General features: G+C 42.3%; 1 protein-coding gene and 1 long non-coding RNA gene across 3 annotated transcripts in view; one reads left to right on the top strand and one right to left on the bottom strand.

The window, feature by feature from the left end:
* Positions 1-293: 293 nt before the first annotated feature.
* Positions 294-10,753, top strand: LOC122772887. Its single transcript, XR_006360828.1, has 3 exons — positions 294-931; positions 1,307-1,396; positions 10,632-10,753. It is a non-coding gene; the product is annotated as an uncharacterized LOC122772887 (long non-coding RNA).
* ano5b (anoctamin 5b) overlaps positions 2,026-22,867 on the bottom strand; it is a 28,477-nt gene continuing 7,635 nt past the window's right edge. For both annotated transcript variants that reach the window (XM_044031216.1, XM_044031217.1), the window contains 19 exons: positions 18,155-18,219; positions 15,502-15,609; positions 14,632-14,700; positions 14,146-14,430; positions 13,929-14,048; positions 13,148-13,263; positions 12,944-13,078; positions 11,128-11,233; positions 10,821-10,881; positions 10,327-10,478; positions 10,174-10,248; positions 9,258-9,483; positions 8,979-9,157; positions 8,241-8,338; positions 7,089-7,219; positions 6,778-6,983; positions 5,948-6,132; positions 4,661-4,766; positions 2,026-4,572 (listed from right to left, as the gene is read on the bottom strand). In XM_044031216.1, coding sequence (XP_043887151.1) covers positions 4,360-4,572; positions 4,661-4,766; positions 5,948-6,132; positions 6,778-6,983; positions 7,089-7,219; positions 8,241-8,338; positions 8,979-9,157; positions 9,258-9,483; positions 10,174-10,248; positions 10,327-10,478; positions 10,821-10,881; positions 11,128-11,233; positions 12,944-13,078; positions 13,148-13,263; positions 13,929-14,048; positions 14,146-14,430; positions 14,632-14,700; positions 15,502-15,609; positions 18,155-18,219 — 2,636 coding nt within the window. In that variant the 3' untranslated portion in view covers positions 2,026-4,359. The remainder of the gene's footprint in view (positions 4,573-4,660; positions 4,767-5,947; positions 6,133-6,777; positions 6,984-7,088; positions 7,220-8,240; positions 8,339-8,978; positions 9,158-9,257; positions 9,484-10,173; positions 10,249-10,326; positions 10,479-10,820; positions 10,882-11,127; positions 11,234-12,943; positions 13,079-13,147; positions 13,264-13,928; positions 14,049-14,145; positions 14,431-14,631; positions 14,701-15,501; positions 15,610-18,154; positions 18,220-22,867) is intronic.

The raw sequence follows: 22,867 nt of genomic DNA on the forward strand, positions 1-22,867 counted from the left end.
AAGGGAAGAAGGGTGGGCGTGTGTGTGTGTGTGCTGAGCGCAGGTTCACGTGACGTCGCTTTCAGCACCGAGGTCAGTGACAGCGGCGCGTGCAGCATCTGCAGCAAGAGCACACTCGGAGAAGTGCGACACGCGAGGCTGTTTATGTTAGTAATCTTAATACAGAGTATTATTTTTTATTATTTCTATAATAAAAAAGGGCCTAAAAAGAAATATAGGCCCTGGGTAATGTTTTATTTTATTTATTTGTTAATGCAATTTGTTTTATTTATTTGTTATTTATTTGTTTAAGTGGCAGAACTCTGTGAGCTGCTGCCGCGCGCGCTCTCTCCCGAGGGCGGTGCTATGGAAACCAAACGAGCAGGAGTGGGAACCCTCCGCCCCGCCTCCCCCAAAACATCATCTCCTCCTCACATCCATCAATAATTCAAGCATCTCCCCCGATTTCCATCCCCCCTGACAACGACATCCTTCCACACAGGCACGGATAAAAATGTTTAAATCAAAATGAGTGTTTTTGTTTTGTTTATTTTTATTTTTTTAAAAAGCAACGTATTTATCAGATCTCCACCGAATCACCAAAATGCTGCACACTGTGACGCATGCATGAAACAACATTGTTTATATTATTCTAATAATAATCATAATAATCATAATATTATTATTATATGATATAATGTTAATATTATTATATTAGACACATATTATAAATGTGATGTTAGGATCCAAAGGGAAAAGCGCGTGCATTGCTTCTCCTGTCATTTGTGGGTGTTGGATGCCACCTGGTGTTTAAATAGTGCACTGCATCTTTCTCAAACTTTATACACACGCTGCACGGAAACACACCTGCAACATATCAGTGTTGATCCGCCTTCACTGCATGCGTTCACTGCAGCATTGCATTGGCCCCGACTCAGTGATGGTCAAACTGGTGAGTCCTTGATTCCTGTCATTTTCAAACAGATTGAGTTGCTGAATCTAGAACTGAAGGGTCAGGTCTGCCACTACAGGCTTGTACAGTATTAATATTAGTATTTTTATGACTTATTTATCTATTTATTTTGGGTAACTTCTTAATGTGTAACCATCAAAGTATCTGCTGTGTCCTCCACTTTGAGTTACTGTTGCCTTTCTGTCATTTTCAACCAGTCTGGTCATAGTCCTTCGACCTCTGACATCAAGAACCACTACTCGATGGATAGTTTCTCTTTTTTTGGACAGTGGTTGTGTAGTTTCTGAAATACTCACCAACTCACTACAATCACCTAACTTTCTTCTGCTTGGATCCTTGTTTCCGCTCTCTTAGGTCCTCTGGTAGACGCCTGGTAGTTTGATGTTCCTGCACAGTATCTCAGCGGTCTGTTGGACGGTTGTACCTGGAATCTGCTGCAGCCAGGTAATGGGGGTCAAAGGTCAAAGTGCTCTTATCGCCAGTCGTGCTTTTATTCCCCACAAGTCCTTTCTTCTTGGTGTTACTGTCACTTGGGATCATTTTATCTATTTATTTGTTTATTTATTCTTGAGTCCGGTTGGCCAACCATCATCACTTTGTCACAGGATCTGTGTCAGATCAGTCTTTCAGGAGTGGTTGAATTTAAAAATGATGATTACTGTTTTTGAACCCTTAGCAATAATTAGACTAGACTGTTTGTCTTTTGTTTTTGTTCATAAAAACGAGGCAAATTTCAGAAATTCAACCCAATTTTAAACATTTTTAGTACTTTTTGCTCAGGTAAAATAAAAGGATATAAGATACATTATATAGCACATTCTTATACCCTCTGTATATACTCTGTGTGTAAACATAGTTATGGAAAAAAGCAGCTGAAATGCTCTGTGTTCTAAAGATTAATTCGTCTTTTTTTGTGAGATTATTGTGACTGCAATATTTGTATAAGTATGAAAACCGTTGTTGTTGAAATTAAGAACTGACTTAAATTAAGGCCTAACTCTTCTAAAGACTAAGCTCTTTTCGTAAACTTAACTGTTTAACGTGACTTGAAAACAAAACCCCGCACACTAAAATGATAGTTGTTTCTTCATTTATTGTGAATATCTTTACTGCATTTCTGCACAACAGGCTACAATAAGTTACTGTCAGAATATTTACAGAACCATTCCTGCACATCACACGGGACAGAGGACAACAACCACGACTCTGCAGAGGCTAACGGCAGCGACGACAGTAGATATGAAACAAGTTTGGAGTCGAGACAGGAAAATGCCGTCGTTACAAAAAACTCATACAAAAACAAGTAAACACAGACATTTAAGGCATTTGTTGTTGGGGGAGAACGCGGCACACGGAGCACCATGCACGGAGTGATGTTCCACAAATATTAAAGGACATTTGATCCTGAGAGCAGAGGAAATCAGGCTTCAGGGCTGACATCGCAACTGCGATCAACGACAGAGAAAATCACGGTACAAACACAGAATGCTTGTTTTGCTTCAGCGGATTGGAAAGCCACACAGTGTCTGATAAATATAATAATACTGTAAGTAATAAGACATCAAATCCTGCATCACCCACAGGGGTCTGGTCCCTTGGCAAAGTCGTAATTAATGGTATAAACCGCTCTTGTAGATCTCTCTGAACCAACATGTCTTTAAATGAGACAAAACATTAGGTGTGAATTGTTAATAAAATATTTTTTTCAATTTTAAACACAAATGACTCGACTACAACCCAATAAATAAATATCTGTTATGTCTACAGGAACGCTCAGAGGTTACTAAAGTTTTTTTCTTCACTTATAAATTAATCAGGGCATAAGAACTCATTTTTTACGATAATCTGAATTCAAGTAGACTCCAAACAAATGTATAAAACAGCAATATTGGCCATCGTTATCCAAGTGCAACACAGTTTATGATTGTGTAGTCCGGATTGAACTCTTAATGAATCAGAAAATCTATCCCGACATCGTGTTCTTCAGGTAATCTGCTGTAATCTGAAGTCCTAAAGTCTTAGAATTGGTCCCCGTGTGAGTTGGAAATTCATATGGAAGATCACACGATAATGAGCCCGTGGCTTCTGCTGCAGTATCATGGAGGTACTTGGTTTTCAAATGCACAGTTTTTAAGAACAATACGCTTAAAAAATATCATATAGCCCAGCTATAGGTATAAGTAATGTAGCTACCAAAATGAAAAGTGATTTAGAAGGAAACATAGGAACTAGTTATTTAAATATCTGATATAGACGTAGATGACTTTTTTTAATATCTGATATATTTCAACATTTTGTACATTTTGAGTGTTTTTTACATTCATAATTTAAGGATATGAACTTCCAACCACAGCTAGTATGCGTTAAAACAATTTCACGACAGACACATGGAGCGTTTTACGCGTCTAAACAGTCCAGTCCTTTCGTCTTGTACTCGCAGTAGACGAATCACATGCAAAACAGTTATAATATCATCGCCTGCTCTTGAAAGGTAAATAACACCTTACTTCACACGTTTAATGCCATTACATCAAACTCAAGCTCCAGCAGCACATTTCAGTCACGACAAATGGAGCGAGTCGCCGGATTACACGGTGAATGACAAAAGAAAACTGCACTTCCTTCGCTTCTTTGGACTTTCTAACACTTTTTATGGCACAAAAAAACAGTCACTTTTCGAAAGCTGTTTAAAGTATGTGAGCACTTTGAGACGCCGCTTTGGGTTTGGTTTTTCTGATGCCTCTTAAAAGTCATAGACTGTATAGGAAAATGGACAAAATTCCTTTGACAAACAAACTTCCTGTTGTAAAATCACAAAGGTTTTTGGAAAACTGTAACATCTATTTAACTCTGAATGGAATTTAGCAGAATAAAAAAAAACCAATTGACATCATGTTCTCTTGAACAAGACCTGAAATAGACCGTTAACTCCTTGGGAAGAAGTTATGAATCAGGTGGGAATTAGAAGTCCATTCACACTGAGCTACGTTGCCCCCTGGTGGTGAACTGCTACTTCCATCTTCAGCCAAACCAGAGCTGGTGTTCAATATTAACGGCCATAACTTTCAAGGTTCCCTCCCTAGATACAAAGGCGCCAGGCATCTGGACCTGATCCACTGATCTCAAGGCTTTACTAACGCTATGCATCAGAATCAGATGTTAGGCATTGTCTCCTCGGGTCTGAGCAGTCTACAATAAAATCTTTCAACTTCACTCATCACTGAGTCCTCACCTGAGAATTAAAAATCTCCCGGGCTTCACTTTCCAAATTAGAAGACTGCCCATTTATACACAGTTGATAGCCTTTTTTTTAGCCTTTTGGGGTTGTTGTTTTTTTAAACAGTGTATTAAACTCCCAGACGTGTCCGTTCTCGGGTGTGTTAGTTGAAGGAGCGTTGCTACAGACACTACACCTCGTGATTTTCCATCAACAAGGACGCCTCCGACGACGGCGGCTCCGTAACGAAGCTGGCGCTCAGCTGGATTTTGAGCCGCTCCACCTCGTATTTGTGTAGGTCCTCTTGGATCAGGTAGCGCTCTCGCTTGATCCGCGCCGTCACATCTGACGGGATGTCGGGGATCAGCCACGCGACAAAGAACTTCACCACAAAGACCACGTGCTGCGGAGGGAGGGAGAACCATGACACCGTTTAGAGTTGAGTCAGTTTAATCTGTTAAATGCTTCAATGCGTGAATGCACTGCCTTACTTCCATGATAATAATGAAGGCCATTTTGGCTGCCAGGATGTGCCAGAACTGCATGGTGTGAGTGTACTCCCGCTCATGTCCTGGAGGGTAACGGTAGTCACGGTATCTAAACACAGCAAAAACAAACAGACAGTTCTCCAGTTACACAGGAGCACAGACATACCTCCATATGACATATGACACTTGTTGACAAGCCAGTGACACCAGGGAACATACAGTATGCTGTAAAGCAGAATTCTGTAATCTGGACCTGAAACCGGGAGTCACATAGTGCTAATGCAGGTGACACAGACCTGCTCAGGATTTATTTACTATCAAAACAATCTTGGAGACATGATTTGAAAGTTGAAATCCTGCATAGTGTTGCTTTAAAATCCCTGCATATTAGCAAATGATACTGGCTATAATTAATAGGAACATTAAAGGTCGAGTTTGTGTTTATTTATTGGCAGAAAGTGAACACTATAGCCATTAGTATTTTTGCATCAGTGCAATCAAAAATGTTTGGTTTTCATAGCTTTAGAAGAAGCCATTTACACTAACAGCTGTGTTTCCACCGAGTGGAACGGTTCGGTTTTGCGTTTCCATTAGAAATAGTACTCAGTTCCAATCGTTCAACATTTTTGACACCTTTCCCTTGGAGTACCAGAGTACAATGGTACACTCCGGGTGCAGCTAAATTGGCTCCACCCATGACCGTCAGCTGATTGGGCGACAGAAAAACATCACTCTCTTGCGACTGGTGTAAATATCCCGTGAAAGTCGAGGTAAATGCCGCAGTCTATTCTCATACAAAGCTTAAAGGAATAATTCACAGATTAGCATTTAGCTTTGTATTACTAGAATAGGGGTAGTATTTTTGAAAAATTGTGCTTAATATCTTCATTCTTTTCTTTGTTACTTGCCCACAAGTGACACTTGGTCCCGTTAGCATAACTGTTAGCAAAGATGGCGGACACTGTTTACATTCTGGGAATGAGGTCCCACAGCATTAGACAAAGGCCTTGTTTTACAGAGGCTGTCATCTTGCACTATGTTACTATTGCAGCGTGTTTTGGAACGGCTCTTGGAAAGGAGGAACCAGCAGAGAAAGTGGGAACGTGGAAGTAGCGAGAGCTGCGCAAGAGGGTTTTCATCCTTTCTAGTAGGCCACCGTAGTTCCCCCGAAGCACTTTGGACAGAATTGGAGGGGTCTGCAGTTAGACCTCACTAATTCTGACACACTAGACCTTTAAATAAATGTAAAAGATTGTTAAAACATCATCCAACAAGCTCCATCCCTGATACCTGCAGGTGGTGGTTGAGTTGTAGAACAAGTTCAAATTGTCCTCCGGCATGTTGCGCGCGGGTATTTGTGAGATGTTGTATATGGACAGGCTGTGGTTGACGTAGCCCGTCATGGAGCCCTGGTTGTAGGCGTACAGGTAAACCATGCGGGGAATCATGTCTGAGGTGAAGGCCATGATGAATGCCTGTAGAAACAAGGAAACACAAATGGATGTGGTATTAGTATGTTGGTAGTAGTACTATAGTAGTATCCAGTATTAGATTATACTGCTGCGGGGGCCCCTGCCACAGGGGTAGGCAGCAGCTGGGTAGTCTTCACACCATGTTTCCAGGCGGCTCTGTCCAGTGGGTCAATGCTGGTGAGGCCGCACACTTTGATGTCCCTCTTGACACACTCCATCCAGATTTTCCTCGGTCTACCACGACCTCTGTTGCCTAGCAATTGCAATTTGGTGATGGTGTTGATGCAGCCAATGGCTCGTTCAAAGTGCTCATACCACCAGAGTTGGTGTGACCGTAGCACTGAAGCGGTGTCCTTAACCCCAAGTCTTGCATATAGGGCATATAGAAGGCGTCTCATCCTGGGTTTCGATGTCTAAGTTTCACTCCCATGTAGCATGGCTGATCGTACGCAGGAGTTGAACATTATGCCACGGGTTTTGAAGGGTAGGTGCCTGGATGTTAGGATGGGCAGGAGCTTCTTAAAGTTTCCCCAGACGAGCTCACACCCACCACCAGCACAGAGCATGTCCCCAAGGTAGTAAGCTAGTAAGCTACCTCTAATGTTGGTGGTAAAAGAAAAAAACTTTCATACTAAATGAAAAACTCACATTGGTCACAACGGACAAAATAGCCACCGCGTTAAGGATCTCCTGCCACGCGCCGATGTTCCGAGCCTTGGAGGCTACCGGTCGTCTGAACTGGGTGGTGAACTTCCAGGAGTCAACCCTGATCTCCAGGATGTTGTTGGCCAGAGCCAGGAGGGGAGCCAAGGGGAAAGAGGCGACGAACAGCGTGATGAAGCCAAACTGGATGACTGCAATGACACAGGGTGAAAACGAAGAGAGACAGTGATGAAAAAAACAGATCTGTAAAAGTAAAAATAAATGCAACCTGGAGATCATAATTTCATGTATCTCACCCATCTCCAGATACTCGTAGAACAAGCCCAGTTGGCTGAAGTTCTGCAGGACGTGGTCCTGCTCCCAGCGGCTGTATTGGTTTTCCGGATGGTGCCGCCCCTTTCGGCTTCTCCACCAGTTGCGAATCAACCTGTCAGTGAGCCCGTGGAGGAGAACCACATGTCAGTCTGGGAATAATTAAATAAAGATAAGCCCAGACTTTGAACTCTAAACAAAGCCAGCGAGACATTTCCAGAGCGACGGTACTTAAATCATCTGCAGATCAACATCTGTTTTGCACACAATGTCTTTATCTCATGGAAACAATTTATTTGAAAGCGTGCTCGGGAAGTTTGGGCAAGCGGCTCAGCACTCTTAAATCACAGACGCTGGTCTAAATGATCTTCCTCCAGATGTCATCTACACTCACCAGCCCCCTTCTTTAGGCATGACGTTTACTTAGTAAAGTGTCTGGTGTGGTCTTCTGCTGCTGTAGCTTCAAGGTTTGACATGCGGTCGACGACATCGCTGCACACCTTAGTGGTAACAAGTGGTTATTTGAGTTACGGTTGCCTTTCTGTCGTTTGTCTGGTTATTCTACTCAGACCTCTGATGTCAACCAGGCATTCTCTCCCAGAGAACTGCTATTACTGGATATTTTTGGATGGATGTTTGTGCATGTCTACCCCATTCCGAAGCTTGCTTGACCATGTCTACATTCCCCAATTGCTGCCATGTGATTGGTTGATTTGATATTTGGATTAACATGGTGGGTGTGAGTGTCTACAATCACTAAAACGTGAAAGATCTAAACTTATAATGACTTTTGCGGGAGATAATAAGAAAACAGCAGGATTAATCTAGGCTGAAATCAGTTATTGGGGTTCTTCTCCATCCAGAAATATTGGATGATCCATAAATTTTGAAAGCAATTATGGATGAACATGACATGGTTTAGACAGCTAAAGTGATTTTTTTTAATGCTAAATCAATCCACCTTTATTTATACAAAACGTTTCATAAATTTAAAATGCAACACTAAGTGCTTTACATAAAAAACATCCCCACCCACACCACTCAATCACACATTCACCATAACAAACGAATGTGGTTTAAAATGATTATTAACATGGAGCTGATGGAGACGGACGACACGGATCGGACGGACTCACGGCAGCAGAGCTTCCTGGATGTTTCCCCATAGCTGTTTTCCTGCCATGACGATCACCAGCTGTGTGGTCAGCTCGATCAGGCAGCCTCCAGGGTCGCACTATAGAAGACCAGCAAGATGTGTTTAGATGAGACACAGTACGAAGCACTCTTGTATCTAAAGTACTTCCTCTTCACTGGCCGCAGGTTATGAAGCTGCCTTCACTTGATGGGGCTGTTAAGTTGATGAAATACATCCCAGAACTGCTCACTGAGAACTGAGACTTTTCTGACTGGTAACGGAAGTTTGATAGCTGCTCACTCTCCCACACCAAAGTCCATTGAGAAGAGTGAGTGATTTTAGCTCATAAGGACACAAGAGCTGCAGGTCTACCACTGCCTTGTTTGGTAAGTTTGTGCCACCTAAGGAAAATCTAGACAAAGGACTCCAAAACAACTTCACAACAAAAGTCACGTTTGAAATAACTGGTGGAGACCACAATGGATCAACAACTTCCGTGTGTCACGATGTAAAATCCCAGATTTTCTCTATGGACTTTGGTGTGAACCATGAGTGGGTGACAATCTTCAGTTTCCAGGAGTTAAAGGCAAACATTATTCTTAAGAATTTATTTGGTCAATATGTTCTTCCTTCTGTCTGTCAAGGTTCTCAATCATCAAGGTCATAGTCATCTTCAGGAGTGAGCTGAAGGTCGTTAGACTTCCTTGAGTTAAACTAACTACTGGAGATTAAAACTCACCTCCTCATTTCTCAGTTTGCTCCACTTGCCAAACATGTACTTGTAGTCGCCAGGGTAACCCACAAACTTTCCTTTAAAGAAGGCCACGTAGAAGCACGAGGAATAGTAGTTGACAAACTGGAAGAGAAACATCTTCATGGTCAACCTGTTCTCATACTCCAGGTGTGTCTTTGGGATTTCTGCAGGAAACAAACGGTAAGCACGATCAACACCGGACTGTAGGACAAAGGAATTGAACTGACTCCCCCACCCCGCCTCGTAAATTAGAACCTCCCTTACCCATATCAGTGATCCAAATGGCCACCCTCTCATAAAAGAAGTTGAGGATCATGATGATGACGAAGTTGATACAGGAAGCCGTGACAGACGTGGCCAGCTGTGGAGTGATAAACCTGCCCACCACCTGGATGTCCTTCAAGGGGTCTTTGATGATACTAGCAAAGGCAGCGTATACAGCCAGTCTATACGCAATGACCCCGATGATACAGGCCACAATCAGAGAGATCTGCGTGGAGCAAAAAACAATAAAATCAAACTGGCAAACTGAAAATACAAAGTGTCCCAGGTTCCACAAACTCAGACCTTCAGTGAGGGAGTTCCTGAGCTTACAGTGGTGATGTTTGAGACACAGAAACAAGATTCTTTGTGTACAAAGTGGATAAGGTCATCCAGTTTGGTGACGACAACCCAGAAGTAATAGTATACTGAATAGTCACCAGGGGGCGACTCCACTGGTCGCAAAAAGAGCTCTGTTTGAATGCCATCCCACTTGATTTACATTTTCCTGAGGAGTTAATGGTCTCAAACACTAGTTCCAGGTCTTCTTCAATAAACTATTGTGTCAGTTTTGTATATTACTTCCATGAGCGGACACCAGTGTGATTGACAGCTGGTGACAATTGTGAATTCCCAGTGAACAACACGGTGCTGGCCAAATCCTGATCCTCAAGGCTTCATTGTGGGAGTTTTTATTGGGGACGTCAAGATTGGTCACCACGTAAAATGGACTTAGTGACTAAGAATGAAAGCCCAATTTCCCCCCAAGTGGTCCAGTTCGCTTTAGTCTTTGTGGAACTTATTGGTATCACATCACGGTATTTATGTAGCTGACACGTATTTACATTAATTAATACACAACTTACACACAGTGGAAACACAAGTCAAATCTGGGTGAACTGTACTGTGAGCAACTTACCCAGAATACAACAGTGGCTCCAGAAAGGCAGAAGCGAGCACACTTGCTGGTGATGGGAAGATAGGGCTCCATTTCCTGAAAGATTCATTATTATGATCACTTTTGAAACACATATTTGTTGTTTGAAATAAAAGAAAAACACGCCTAAAGCACCTGAGTGATCTTGTTTAGTCTCTTGGTCGTGCATCTGATCTCGAACTCGGGCCGGATCTGAAGCTGCTGCTGCGCCTCTTCGAAATCCACCAAGTCCCACTCGTACTCCAGCCGGGCCTGACGCCGCTTCCAGAACTCCAGAAACAGAGTCACTGCCGGGGTGATTTGAGGAGAGAAGAAACAAACAGTTGTCAACTCTTATTTTGAAATAACACAGACTTTGTTGTTAGTCTTTGCATCCGAGTGTCTAAATGTTTTTCATGTGTGCTATGACTCTCATTAATACTTGGCTATCTGCTTTTCAGGCGCTCTTGGCCGACACTGTGCGAGGCAAGCTACGGCCAACTGCTTGTGCATAACAACATAATAGCGCTGGCAAGTTGCTATGGGCAAATTCTGCTGCTGCTGCAGTGTGAAAAGGCTTGAACTGTGAAAAATCTGTCTTACAAGACGGGGCACATTGGATGTTAAGAGCAGCACAGATTGACACTTACCCCAAATCCCCATAAATATGGCAAAGAACACCGTTCCCTCGTTATCAAACAGATGGGATTGCTGCGAGAGAGAATATGGGAAAGGTTAAGAGGAGAAATGCAGGAAGAGACACGCTGGGCACGAAAATGTCGACATACTGCTGACTCGGCGGGACACAAATTATTGACTGTGTTCGATTAAGTGCTAGTTCACAGTCACTACATGTGTTTTTAAGTCAGAGTACCGCACACGCTCAGTTCCGCTCAAGTATCGTCAACGTTAATGTCAAAATGGCTGCCAAATGACACAGGGAGTGCGCCGATTTACCCAGGACGAGAGACACGTGGAGTTGAGCTTCCAGAAAGGACATTTTTTATCACAGAGCGGACACATCACGATGCTGCCTCCGATAGCAGCGTCGCATATTTCTTTGCTGAAAAGAGAAAGAAAGGAAATGAATATAATTCAAATGTAAATGTATGAGTATTTATCAAAATATGTTTATATGTGAAGAACAAGATGTCAAACATGTATAGATAATGTTAGGAGACAAACCAAGATATTGGGCCTGGTCTGTTTCTTTAGATTTTTTTTTCTTTTTTTGTCCTGGTTGATTTGATTTTACCGATTACTCCTTTAATTGTTTGTTTATTTTAGTATTTTTTGATATATGTTTATTCATTTTATTCATTCATTTCTTTTTTCATCATACTGTTTATGTTGTGTATGAGGTCTAAGCTACTGGACCTTGAATTTCCCCTTGTGGATCAATAAAGTTTTTGGAATTGAATTGAACCCTATGTCATGCCCCGCCTTGTCTCCTCCTTTCTCTCCTGCTTCTACCTCCAGAAATGTAATCAGCTCACCTGCACTGGTAATTATCAAAGTAATGTGTCTCTATGTCTCTAGAGTAAAGCTCATTTAACTTAAATTATATTTTTAATGCTATTACATATTATGAATTTCCATATTTACTGCTTTACAAAAAAAAACACGTCCAATTCTAATCATTTATTTGCATTCCTGAACAGAAAAATGTGTATATTTTTAAACCACTTAAAGTCACTGAGAAGCAAGTTTCCATCTTGTTCAAAGCTTTCATTACAATTGAATTTCCAACTCTCTGTTTCTCAGTATAGTCATCTCTACCACAGCGACGTCATTGTGCTGCACACAGGAAGTGATTCCTTCTTCTGTCAAGAAGAGGCAACGACAAAGAGGTTGGTGTACGACTAAAAAAAAACACAAAGGTCACATGGGTGTTGAACTTCCTGTAACTGCACTCCAAGCTTTCCAGTTTTAGTCTAAATTCCCTCTGTTTGTGTTTGATTATATTCATTTACTTGTGTTTTTATGTGGCACCAAAGACAGTTTCCCCCATCGCGGCTCCAAACCAAACCTGAATTTGATTGGTGGCAACAAATAGGGACACTATGTTCTTCCAAAAAACAATATTTGGACACAAATGTGGGCAGCACAGTGGAATTGTGGTCTTTGTCTCCTGGTTCCAGTTTCACAAGGTCTTAATGCCTCATATTCAGGGAGATTTTTCTGCAAATACTTGGCAACATTGTAGCCACAGATGCTCTAAATCACAGATTTGGTTAATTTGTATAATTTTATAGACTTCTAAAAGTGTCAAAGGTGACAATGGATGTTTCTGTTACTGCCCCTAAATGGTGGAATAATCTTCCGTCCCCAAATTATGTACAAACTGTTCAGTTTATTTGGTTTTGTTTAAGCTTTTTTTTGTATTTTCCATGTTCTCTGTGGTGAAAACTGGCAGTAAAACAATAATGAAAAAAGTTCCAGATTAGTTATTTTACCAATTATCAATTTAGATCTTGAGTTTTAATGTCTTACTTTCTTCCATTAGCCACTGTAGTTATCGCTCGATCAGGGATTAATGTATACTTAAATAAATAAGCTAGTTGACCAAGTTATTATAATAAGTAACATAAGTAAAAGAATAACCCATAAACCCAACTAACATTAATACAAACCTAGATTTAAGTCTTAGTAAACTCTAAAGAAACAGACAAGCACCAATATTTCATCGCTCAGTATTGGAAACATGTCATTCTCAGCTGTTTTTTAATGTGCTATATAAATGCGCTCTCTGATGCCCTCTGGTGGCACTGACCTGGATATGTTGTCGTCATAACTGAGCACGCCGTATGTGAAACAGATGACGCCCATGACGGCGGCGAAGAACAGCATCTCCGTGTAGAAGCCCAGCCAGGCGAAGTAGATCCCGATCTTCTCTCCGTAGTATTTCCTGCAGCGGAACACAACTTGAGTAAAGCTGACGTAGACTTCCGTTGAAAGACTTTGTTCTGTTTGTTACCTGATGAGGTTCAGAGGCTGCTCTTTGTAGAAGCAGAGGAATCTGGCCCAGTGGTTGTACAAGCTGAAGCGCTCGCGCTCACATTTAGGGTTTTGTGCTTCTTCCCAGTACTGACACTGAGAAGAAGAAAACACATTCAATTAAATGACTGTTCCCCACAGGAAAGTGAAGGTTTACATGAATGAGAAAACTACAATAAGTAGTATTGTGATTATTTTTGAAGTCATATTACCATAATACCAATTTAATTCTAGTGGTTACCAAGTAAAACGCAAAGATAAGACCTGTGCTGTTGAAAAAAATGATCAAACTTCATTATCAAACAGGCCCCCGCTTGACCAGACTAGATGCTCATTGGCCCCCAGGTCATTTGAGTTTGACACCCCTGTGTAAAGGGATAGGCTGGCCAAGGGTGGATATGAGGGGGGGATTTATGGCTGGGTTTGTATTTGTAATGTGTCATTACATTGAAAATCAATAAAAAATGTTAAGTAATAAAATTCAAAATGGCCGACTTCGTATTGCGTTGAGGCCATGGTTACGGTCGACTTTTTTGTTCCTTCCCACCAAGTTTCGGGAAATTCGGTGGAACTCAATTCTGCCACTGTTTTCACCTTAGGGGGCGAGTTCTTGCATGTTGAATATTAATGCGCAAGGAAATACGCGATAATCGCCGTCTTCAATCAAGTTTAAATATAAAGTTTCAGGAAGTGGGAGCGTTTAAATGTCAGTATCTAAAACCCTTCCATTATTTGACCTCCATTTCCTCTGCGTGTCTTACATCATGAAGAGGGAAGGCCGCCGTGTAGGTCCCGTTGCTGAGTAGTCGCTTGATTCCCGTCTTGTCGCTGTCTTTCCGTCCTTCTGCTTGGTACGGACAGCGGGCCAGGATGTACAACACCTAACAAGGAAAGGGATTCAACGAGCGAGATTAAGGGATTTGGGTTTGTGTGCTTTATGTCTGTACATGCAAGTGTTTTTAACATCAGAGTACTAACGATCCTGTTCCTTGTGGACGGTGGAAAGAAGGAATCTTTGTCCCTCATGAGGAAGAAGTCAGTCTTGCGCTTGTCGAAGGGATACGTGAAATAGTCAGTTTGGGGACGCATTATGTCATCTGGCAGACGGAAAGGACGCGAGAGCCACTGCAGCGGGGCGTCCTGACTGTGGGGGATGTCGCTCTTCTTGAAGGGAACTTTAATCTTTAAGACGTCGGCGTAGGTCACCAGTACGTCCCACGGAGCGTGGATCTTCAGGAAATACGTCTTCTGATCTTTGGAGTTCTGATGCAAACAGAAGAGAACAAAACACTATGTATGCTTCAATGGAACGACTTAAGGGATTTTTTTTCTTTTACAATAAGAAGCTTTGGTTCAACATGTTTAATCCTGAACCATCCCTTTAAGACTTTTCTGCAGAACAAACATGTGCCTCAGCTGATTAGCCACTAGGCGGCAGCGGCGCTCTTTGGCTGCATCTCTTACTGATTTGTCCTCCGTCTCCAGCTCCAGACCCGCTTTCTCCAAGTTGGCCTCGAACTCCCTCCTCCTTTCCTGCGGGGGGCGCACAAACGTCACAGACATGAGCGACACAGCGGCTAAAACCCATCACACTTGGATTTTTGTTGGACCATGTACGAGAACTGGATGGTTGCTGTCCTCTTTGAAAAGTGAGGACTAAAAAGGAGGACGAAAGTGGCAGTTACTCACCAGGGGGCGACTATACAGAACAGAAGTCTATGGGAAAATAAAATGAGCCTCTACCTCTCACTTGATTTATAATCAATCAGTTAATATTTTTCCTGACGAGTTAAGTTTCAGGTCTTCAAGTTGTCAATTTTGTTCCCATTTAAAGGAAAATGGATGATTAAGTGTCATATGAGTGATGTCTGTGAACTTCTGCCAGTAAAACCAACCTCAACACGGCACCAGTCAAAACTTGAGGCTTCAAAATGGGAGTTTGCTTTGTACACAGAGGATTACGTCCATTTCTTATATACAGTCTATGTGTCAAATCCACATAAAATATTGTGGAAACAGAAAAGTCGGGCACAGGGGGCAATAACAAAATTATTATTATAAGTATGTTGATGCTGCTTTGATGTAACTACAGTAACCGTTAATACCTGATCTCCCTAATACCAACCATTTTAAAAAATATCTCTACTTCATATTCTCACACTTTCCTGAAAAATATGACTCTCACTTCCTCTTTGTATTGCCCTCAAATTCCTGTTCTGGACACGACATGGTGTCGCAATGTCGCCCCGGGTCACACTTGTTCACTGACCACACTGTAAAAAAAGATTGCTGCGTCGTCAAGAAATGTGCCATTTTCTATTCCGGTACACTTACTTGTTTCTTTTCTCCATCTTTGTCGTCCACGTACGACAACACGAAGTCTATCCTTCGACTGCCGTCCCTGAAGAAGACGGTGTCTTTGTGCGATTGCAGCTTGTCTGTCTAAAGGACCAACAGCAGGCATACAATTACATTTTTAGTTGTTTTTTTTTACAGAGACATGAAACTTGAAACTTCACTTAATGGACTCAGATTTTGACAGGCAAGATGTCCAGTATTAGACACTGTCCAAAATATTTGGTTATGTTTTTGGTCTTATTTGACTGACCGTAAGGAACACAACTCAAAAACTAAAGGACTTTACGGGGATATAGGTTATGGTCTAAGGAGAAAATGGGATTTCGGTGGTGTTTCGGCATGATTCCGTTACCCGTCGCCCTTGTTGAAGGAAATGATCTAGTCCCGTTACAAACCATTCTACCTGAGCTGTCCCCCGTATATGCTCATTTCTGATTCTGTCCATCCTGGTCACTCCTCCAGCTCCACCTCCTTCCATCAGCTTGTGAGGGTCCCATAGATACACATGATTTAAAACTAGTATATGTGCTGTAGAACTATGGTACCACAAGATGGAGGCCCAAGAAGCAAAGCCCTTGACTAAAGTACATATTAAGAGTTTATTTTAAGGCTTCAAAACACAACCATATTTATTTTAAAGCCATTATAAACTTGTATGGGTAGTATATGTCGATAAACCATCCTAAACTGACCTTAAATGTCTACTTTTTCTGCTAGATTGAGAGATGATGTCCTTGTTTTTACCCGGCTTATCTACCAAACCCCAAAGTGCTCATTAGGTTACTTAATCACATTATGTTTTCATCAGGCTGATTAGTTCTGGAAAGAAAGTGTTCGATTCCTGCACCGAACACATAAGTCAAACAATAGAAACTTAATTTATTCAGTGTAATGAGTTGTGATGAATAAAGCATCTGCCTGATGGTCTCACTGTATCGCTGGAAAATCAGCAGACTAACAGGCTCCTGTGTGAGTGTTGCTGTTTGAGGAATGAGAGGAGCTCTTTGATACGCAGAGGTCTTGTGACTCAGCATCGAGAGCGGTGAGTCAACGACAGATGAGTGTCCACAAAAATCCACACAAATTAGAGGCACTCTTTTGGCTGAAAAGCAACGATGTCAAGCTCTGATAAAGTTGAAAAGGCAAATAAACTATTACTGAAACTCAGACGGTCCATTTTCGAAAGTAACAGATTGTCAACTGTCAACTTGACAATGCAGTAAAGGAATAGTTCAGCATCTATGGGCATTGAAGTGACAGTTCAGGTTTTTTGAAGTGTGGTAACAATATTTTAATAATGCTTTGTCCACTTTATCATGTTGTGTGACAGTTTGTGTTGCTTTTAAACCTCAAAACCAGCTATTTCACATCATGGAAGAAAGACAGACGATCCACTGCTGCCTCTATCAGTGAGCGCACATGTGTTATTTTGTAAATTCAGTGTTTGAAATCCAACATTTTGATTTACCAAAGTCAGCCACTGTGTCCCACATACATCAGGTTTTAGTCAGAAAAAAACGAGCAAAAATGTTCATTTTTTAATGACATTTCATTGACTTAAGCATAGATTTTGTGAGGTGAGCCTTTTGTAAAGTGGCTAAAATACAGCTAGCATCCGTGTTCCAGGTCTGATTCAAGGCTTATCATCTTGTTTGAGGTATGTTGACAATATGATGTTGTTCCACTTTATATTCATCCACAACTAGCAGTCAAGTTACCAAACCAATGTGTTTGTTTTTTGACATTATGTGTTTTTTTTTACCATGATATAAGGTCAAACTAGCTGTTTCCAGTCTTTATGCTAACCTAGGCTAAATGCTAGCTATAGCTTCATGTGGACATTTAAACCCTGGTGAAGCCACTAAAAAATGGAACATTTACACCATTCTCATTACCAGGGGTTTTTATATCCCATCATAGCTTTCCGTGATAATATTATGGTGGTTACTCTTTTGCGTCTTCTTAAATCAGTCACTTAAATCTGTGTTTCCCAATCTTTCTACATGGGGACCCACTTTTCAAAGACGGCAAACTATCGCGACCCAAATCGCAACACAATTAGTGGCAGGAACACATTTGTGCATAATGTAGTGGCTAATTTACAACTTATGTCCAAGAGATGCTCAGTAAATGTGTTAGTCAGTCTGAACCAGTCTGAACCAAAAGGTTTTGGACAATTCAGCAAACTCGTTTGGGGACCCAAAAAACATCTACCATGACCCATCAGTGGGTCGCTACCCTGTTTTTGGGACCCACTGATTCAAATGATCTGATTCATGAAATAAATTATTGAGTGCTGTCCCACGATTTAAAAAGTAAGGCTAGCAACGGACAACGCAGTTGATGTAGTGGTTAGCACTCTTGCCTTTGCAGCAAGAAGACCCGGGTTCGAGCCCTGGTTGGAACAAAGGTCTTTCTCTGGGTTCTCTGGCTTCCTCCCATGGTCCAAAACCATGCAATAAGGATTAGGTAAATTGGACACTCTAAATTAAAAGCTACAAACATTAATGCTAACAACTATGCTGATGGCAAAACAAAGCACACAAAGAAAGTAGTGTTTCCAGTCTTAAGTTCTCACTGGTGGATCAGACAGGTTTCAGGACCAGTAGGAATGGGGGGCATTACTTACTTCTGTATTTCCAGGCAGTGTCCCTCTCTCAGACGAAGAACTGACACCATTTCCATTGTTTTCATCTGAAAAAGAAATACACCTGTCATGCATGTGCAAATGTACACAAATGTGTGCAGTGCCGATTTGGACCACATTTCAAAAAGGTGTATTGAGCATGCAACTGAGTCAACGAACAATAGCGCGATGTTTGTTGTTTGTCAGGTGCAGAGACATAATTGACATAATAGATAAGAGCTGAGAAGGAAACACATGGGCAATGGCAATCGTACACACACTCGTCCTCCGTAACACACTGACACACAACATTCCTGCAGTCTCTCTCTCTCCCTGCATGGCAGACTCTGGCAGAGAGAATGTGCTCATGTAGCACAGCTATGCTGGCCGCCTGCTCCCCCCCTGTTATTACTGAACAGTGGGAAAGCCCCACTTCCTGTGTGGGGGGAGGCTGGAACGTGCATGGAGACACAAGCGAGAGGGGGGAGGGACCGGGCCCAGTGGATGGAGTAGCTGCTGTATCAGAAGTCCAACCTCCCCCAGGATGGAGCACAGCCTTAGCGAACAAAGGAGACAAAGATCTCCAGCCTTCTTCTGCTGCAGACCAGGCGCACTGCCCTCATTAGACGGTTATCTGACAGACAGCAGCGTGAGCCAATGAGAGAAGGTCTGTGGTGTTTCTAAGTGGGCTCACTAGAGAGGTATGTTAATATAGCATGTCAGTGAGATCATACGAATCCCTGAAGGACGAGGGACAAGCGGCAGTGTGAGTTTCCCATCGGGCTCGTGGGAAGCATCTGTGACTGTGCAGCTGAGCAGTTTATTTGTTTCTACTTGGCAGCTTTTTTTTCCCCCCACCTCTTGCCTTCTCTGTCTCTCTTGTTTTGGCCTCTCTCCAACTGTGCACAGCCACGAACCAGAGCCTGGCTTGAGCAAACAGAAGCAAAGGGCCCAGTAGTGAGCGATATACTTCCACAGTGAAACAAATGAACAAAGACAGAGGTCACAGATGTAGAAATAAGCAGCCACTGGCACAAATCCACTGTATATCTACTGTACGTCCATTAATTACAGTTAAATCTGGGAGAACACCAAATGAATTCAGTCACAACTCACTTGAAAGTAAAGCTCACACACCGTTTTTCATGTCAGAGCAGCCTAGTTTCACATGCCATTATCCTCTCCTGGGCTCAAAGTGACAGTTTTAAACCAACTAATGGACAAAATGGTCTGCTGCTGCTGCTGTCTGATAGAAATCCACACAGTAATGTCAAAGTCCAATGAGGGCTTTTTTCTTTGCTGATCTTACAGTGAGATACAGGGCCATGTTACATGTTTTAATATACTCAAATACTAGTGTCCTGAATGAAGATCAGACTCACTAGACAATAAAAGCACCCAGTTCACCTCAGGTCAATTCACTGCTTACATTTCTTTCTTGTTTTACTGTAAAGTTGGAGCGATCGCAAGAAAAAAAGAATGAGCAGAAATGACACAGCAAAGGCTGTGTGATGATTTTCATTATGGGCAAAGCTCCATCCAAAAACACGGCATCCTAAAGTTCTCATAAAGCAACTCAGGTGCTGTAAAAACCATAGACTATATTAAAAAAAATGGGCCTCGTCCTGCAGAGTTTGCCAAAGAAGGCCGGATACTGTCCGACTACTGTCCACATGAAGCTAGCATTTGGCCTAGGTTAGCATAAAAACAGCTAGCCAGTCTGACATTATATTATGGTTAAAGAAAACACATAATGTCAAAAAACAACATTGGTTTGGTTTACTTTACTGCTAGTTGTGGATTAATCATAGTGTAATTGTCTCAATCGCAAGATTCAGGGCCTCTTCAATAGCACACGATGTCCGTTTTGTAAATAACGCTCCCACCAGTGTGACTGACAGCTGGTATTGTCCAATAGGAGCCCGGTTGCAGCGGATATCTGTGCACGTCTGGTTGCTAATTGTCAATATGGTCAAATCATGAATCTGGAAGCTTGACTGCTGGTTGTCAATTGGTAGAAATCAGAAGATATTCCCATAATCCTCACATTAAACCACTCATGTCACAAAAGATCACCTCCACTTCTACACGCCTGATCACTGAAGGCCAGTGAGGAATAATTAAAAGCCCTTCCCCCAGAGAAGGAACATTACAGCACAGGCCTAGTGTATATCAGGACAGGCAGCCCCTCAATGTCAATATATGGATTCCCAGACGTGTGCGTGGATCACGTGGAGAAAAGACACAGGAGAAGCTGTGCAATTTCTCTTGATACAAAAAACCCACTCGAGCTGAGCTGCATCGATCCAAAACCTAAATCACTGCACCCTGAAGAGGTTCCCATTCTCTTTACTGCTGAGGGTCTGTGAAGGCCTCTGCAATAGGGTTGGGCAATAATGTAATAAAATCTTAGACCAGGAGCATCACACTCAAAGTGACCTGGGGCTCAGTGAATCTTCTAGTCTGGTCGGGAGGGGGCCGGGGGCACAGTCTAAGGGGGCCTTCTCCATAACCGCCTGTGGGATGGTACCACTTTGGTTGAGGCAAAGACAGAACCATAAAGGCCAAGCTGGTGGAACCGGAGCGGACAGAGGACACCCAGGGGAGGCTGATGTGTACCGTCCAAAATCAGCATCATGTTAGCATCATGGCACACGTAGCTACCACCGTTGCTGGTTCCTGTCCCGGTCCAGGCCTTTCCGTGTGTCCGGGTTTTCTGGCATTCCTCTCACATGTCCAAAAAACAGGACATGGCTCTGCGACGGACTGACGACCCGTCCATGTCGTACCCCGCCTTTCGCCCTAATTGTATTTATCTTGTTAGTCATATCTCTCTCTGCACCTCTTTAACATACTGTATAGTACATAACCCTCAGATAAAATGCATATTTAATGTTCCATGGTTTGATTTTGTTCGGATCATTGTGCCACATTTCACCTCATCCCAGAGTGAGCCATTCAAACAAGTAGTAGAAACAAGGATTTCTTGATCTAAAGTGACATCCGGAGCACACACATCCATTTTACCCACACACAAGCATAATACATAATGCATATTCTTCAGAATGGACACAGTGTAAACATGCCACACACTTAAAAAGCACATGTACACCAGCGGTGGTGGGACGTCATTTACCCGAGTTGGATTCAAAGTTGAGGTATTTCTGTTTTACATTTTATTTCCCAGGTTTCAGATCAAAATGTTTAACTTTTCACGGATAAAGTTACTCGTCAAAATAAAGATAGGAATACTTCACCCACCACTTTACACCAGCTGTGCATGTGCATGAGGATGTGGATACAGTTCTCTAATATTGATGAATGTCAACAGCAGTCACAACTGCTTATGGATAAGATAAAGTTGCATCTAAATGAAACTTTACCCATGTGCACATGCTACACTGCATGAGTGCATGCATCAGTGCAGGACACGGCACAACAACTACCAAGGAGCCTGCAGAGCCTGAGCGAGTAGACAGACACACAGACATCAGCAAATGAACAGGCAAAAATACGGGCCACACTACTAACGTGACTTCAGCCCAGACGGCGGATGAGTACGATAGGATGACGTGAACGCGGACAGACGGGCAGCACACAAAGAGCCTCGGATCTGCCCGTACCTGAGTGCAGGTTTATCCTGAACGCAGTCAACACTGCAAGGCCGTCTTTTAAGGACAGACAGACATGACAGGTTAGGAGGTGGTGTTAAAACTGTAGGTCAACATGCAGGGTTATTAAGTGTATTGCTTCCATTTATGTCTAAACAAGCAGCAGTACTACCAAAACGTGTGGGTTTCTTTGAGCTCTTGTGTAGATGTCGCTCAAGGCTGCCTCTCAGTTAAGACAGACCTTTTTATTTAACTATTTAACTATTTAACTATTTAACTATTTAACCCATTTCTGGGCCATCAACAAGTGCACACCACAAGCTGGGATTTTGACAACCAAGAGGGAAGTGACATCTCTCTCTTCCCTCTTGGCAAAAAATTGATTTAGTCAAACGTGGCAGATACTCACATTTATTAAAAAACTGAAATATAACATTGCATCCCAAAAAACATGCACGATACAGTGAGACATGTTGCAGATGTGCTGTGCGTCACACTAACATGAAACCACAACATCCTGAGCTAGAACCCGGGGCGCTCTATGACAAGACAGCCTCTCTATCTTTTTAGCATGTTTCCTGCCGGGCCAGCTCAGCGCGCCTTGAGCAAAGGGAACCTGCTTCATTCAAGTACACATTTGAGAGTGAAAAAGACGAGGCATGGACAACACATACAGAATCCTGACCTGTTCGTCTCAGTATCTCAAATTTGGAGGAATTCCCACTTGGGTGCTCCAGAGATAAATGTGGTCATGAGAATGACCTACAAATATGGGCAGACAACTTGAAAAGATGTGAATTTATTGAAAGGTTTTACTTTCACTATGACCTTGGTTTTTGACCTTACGTTTGAAGATACGCCTTTCTAAACTGTAACAGCAGATGAAAATCTAATCTGTAGCGCCTGCCTTTCCCAGACTCGTGCGTATAAAATTAGGCTTTTTTTGTGCGATGTGTTCATGTTTTGTCATTAATTCCCTCTCTTATCAGGAGGATATGGTTTTTCCCTGCGGGGCGTTTTTGTCTGACAATCCCCGGAAACCTTGAGTGGGATAAAAATACCACAGACTCATACACAAGAGGTCACATGCAGAGCACAGACAATA

This window comes from Solea senegalensis, linkage group LG7 (genome assembly GCF_019176455.1).
Source record: "Solea senegalensis isolate Sse05_10M linkage group LG7, IFAPA_SoseM_1, whole genome shotgun sequence".
NCBI classification, from domain to species: Eukaryota; Metazoa; Chordata; class Actinopteri; order Pleuronectiformes; family Soleidae; genus Solea; species Solea senegalensis.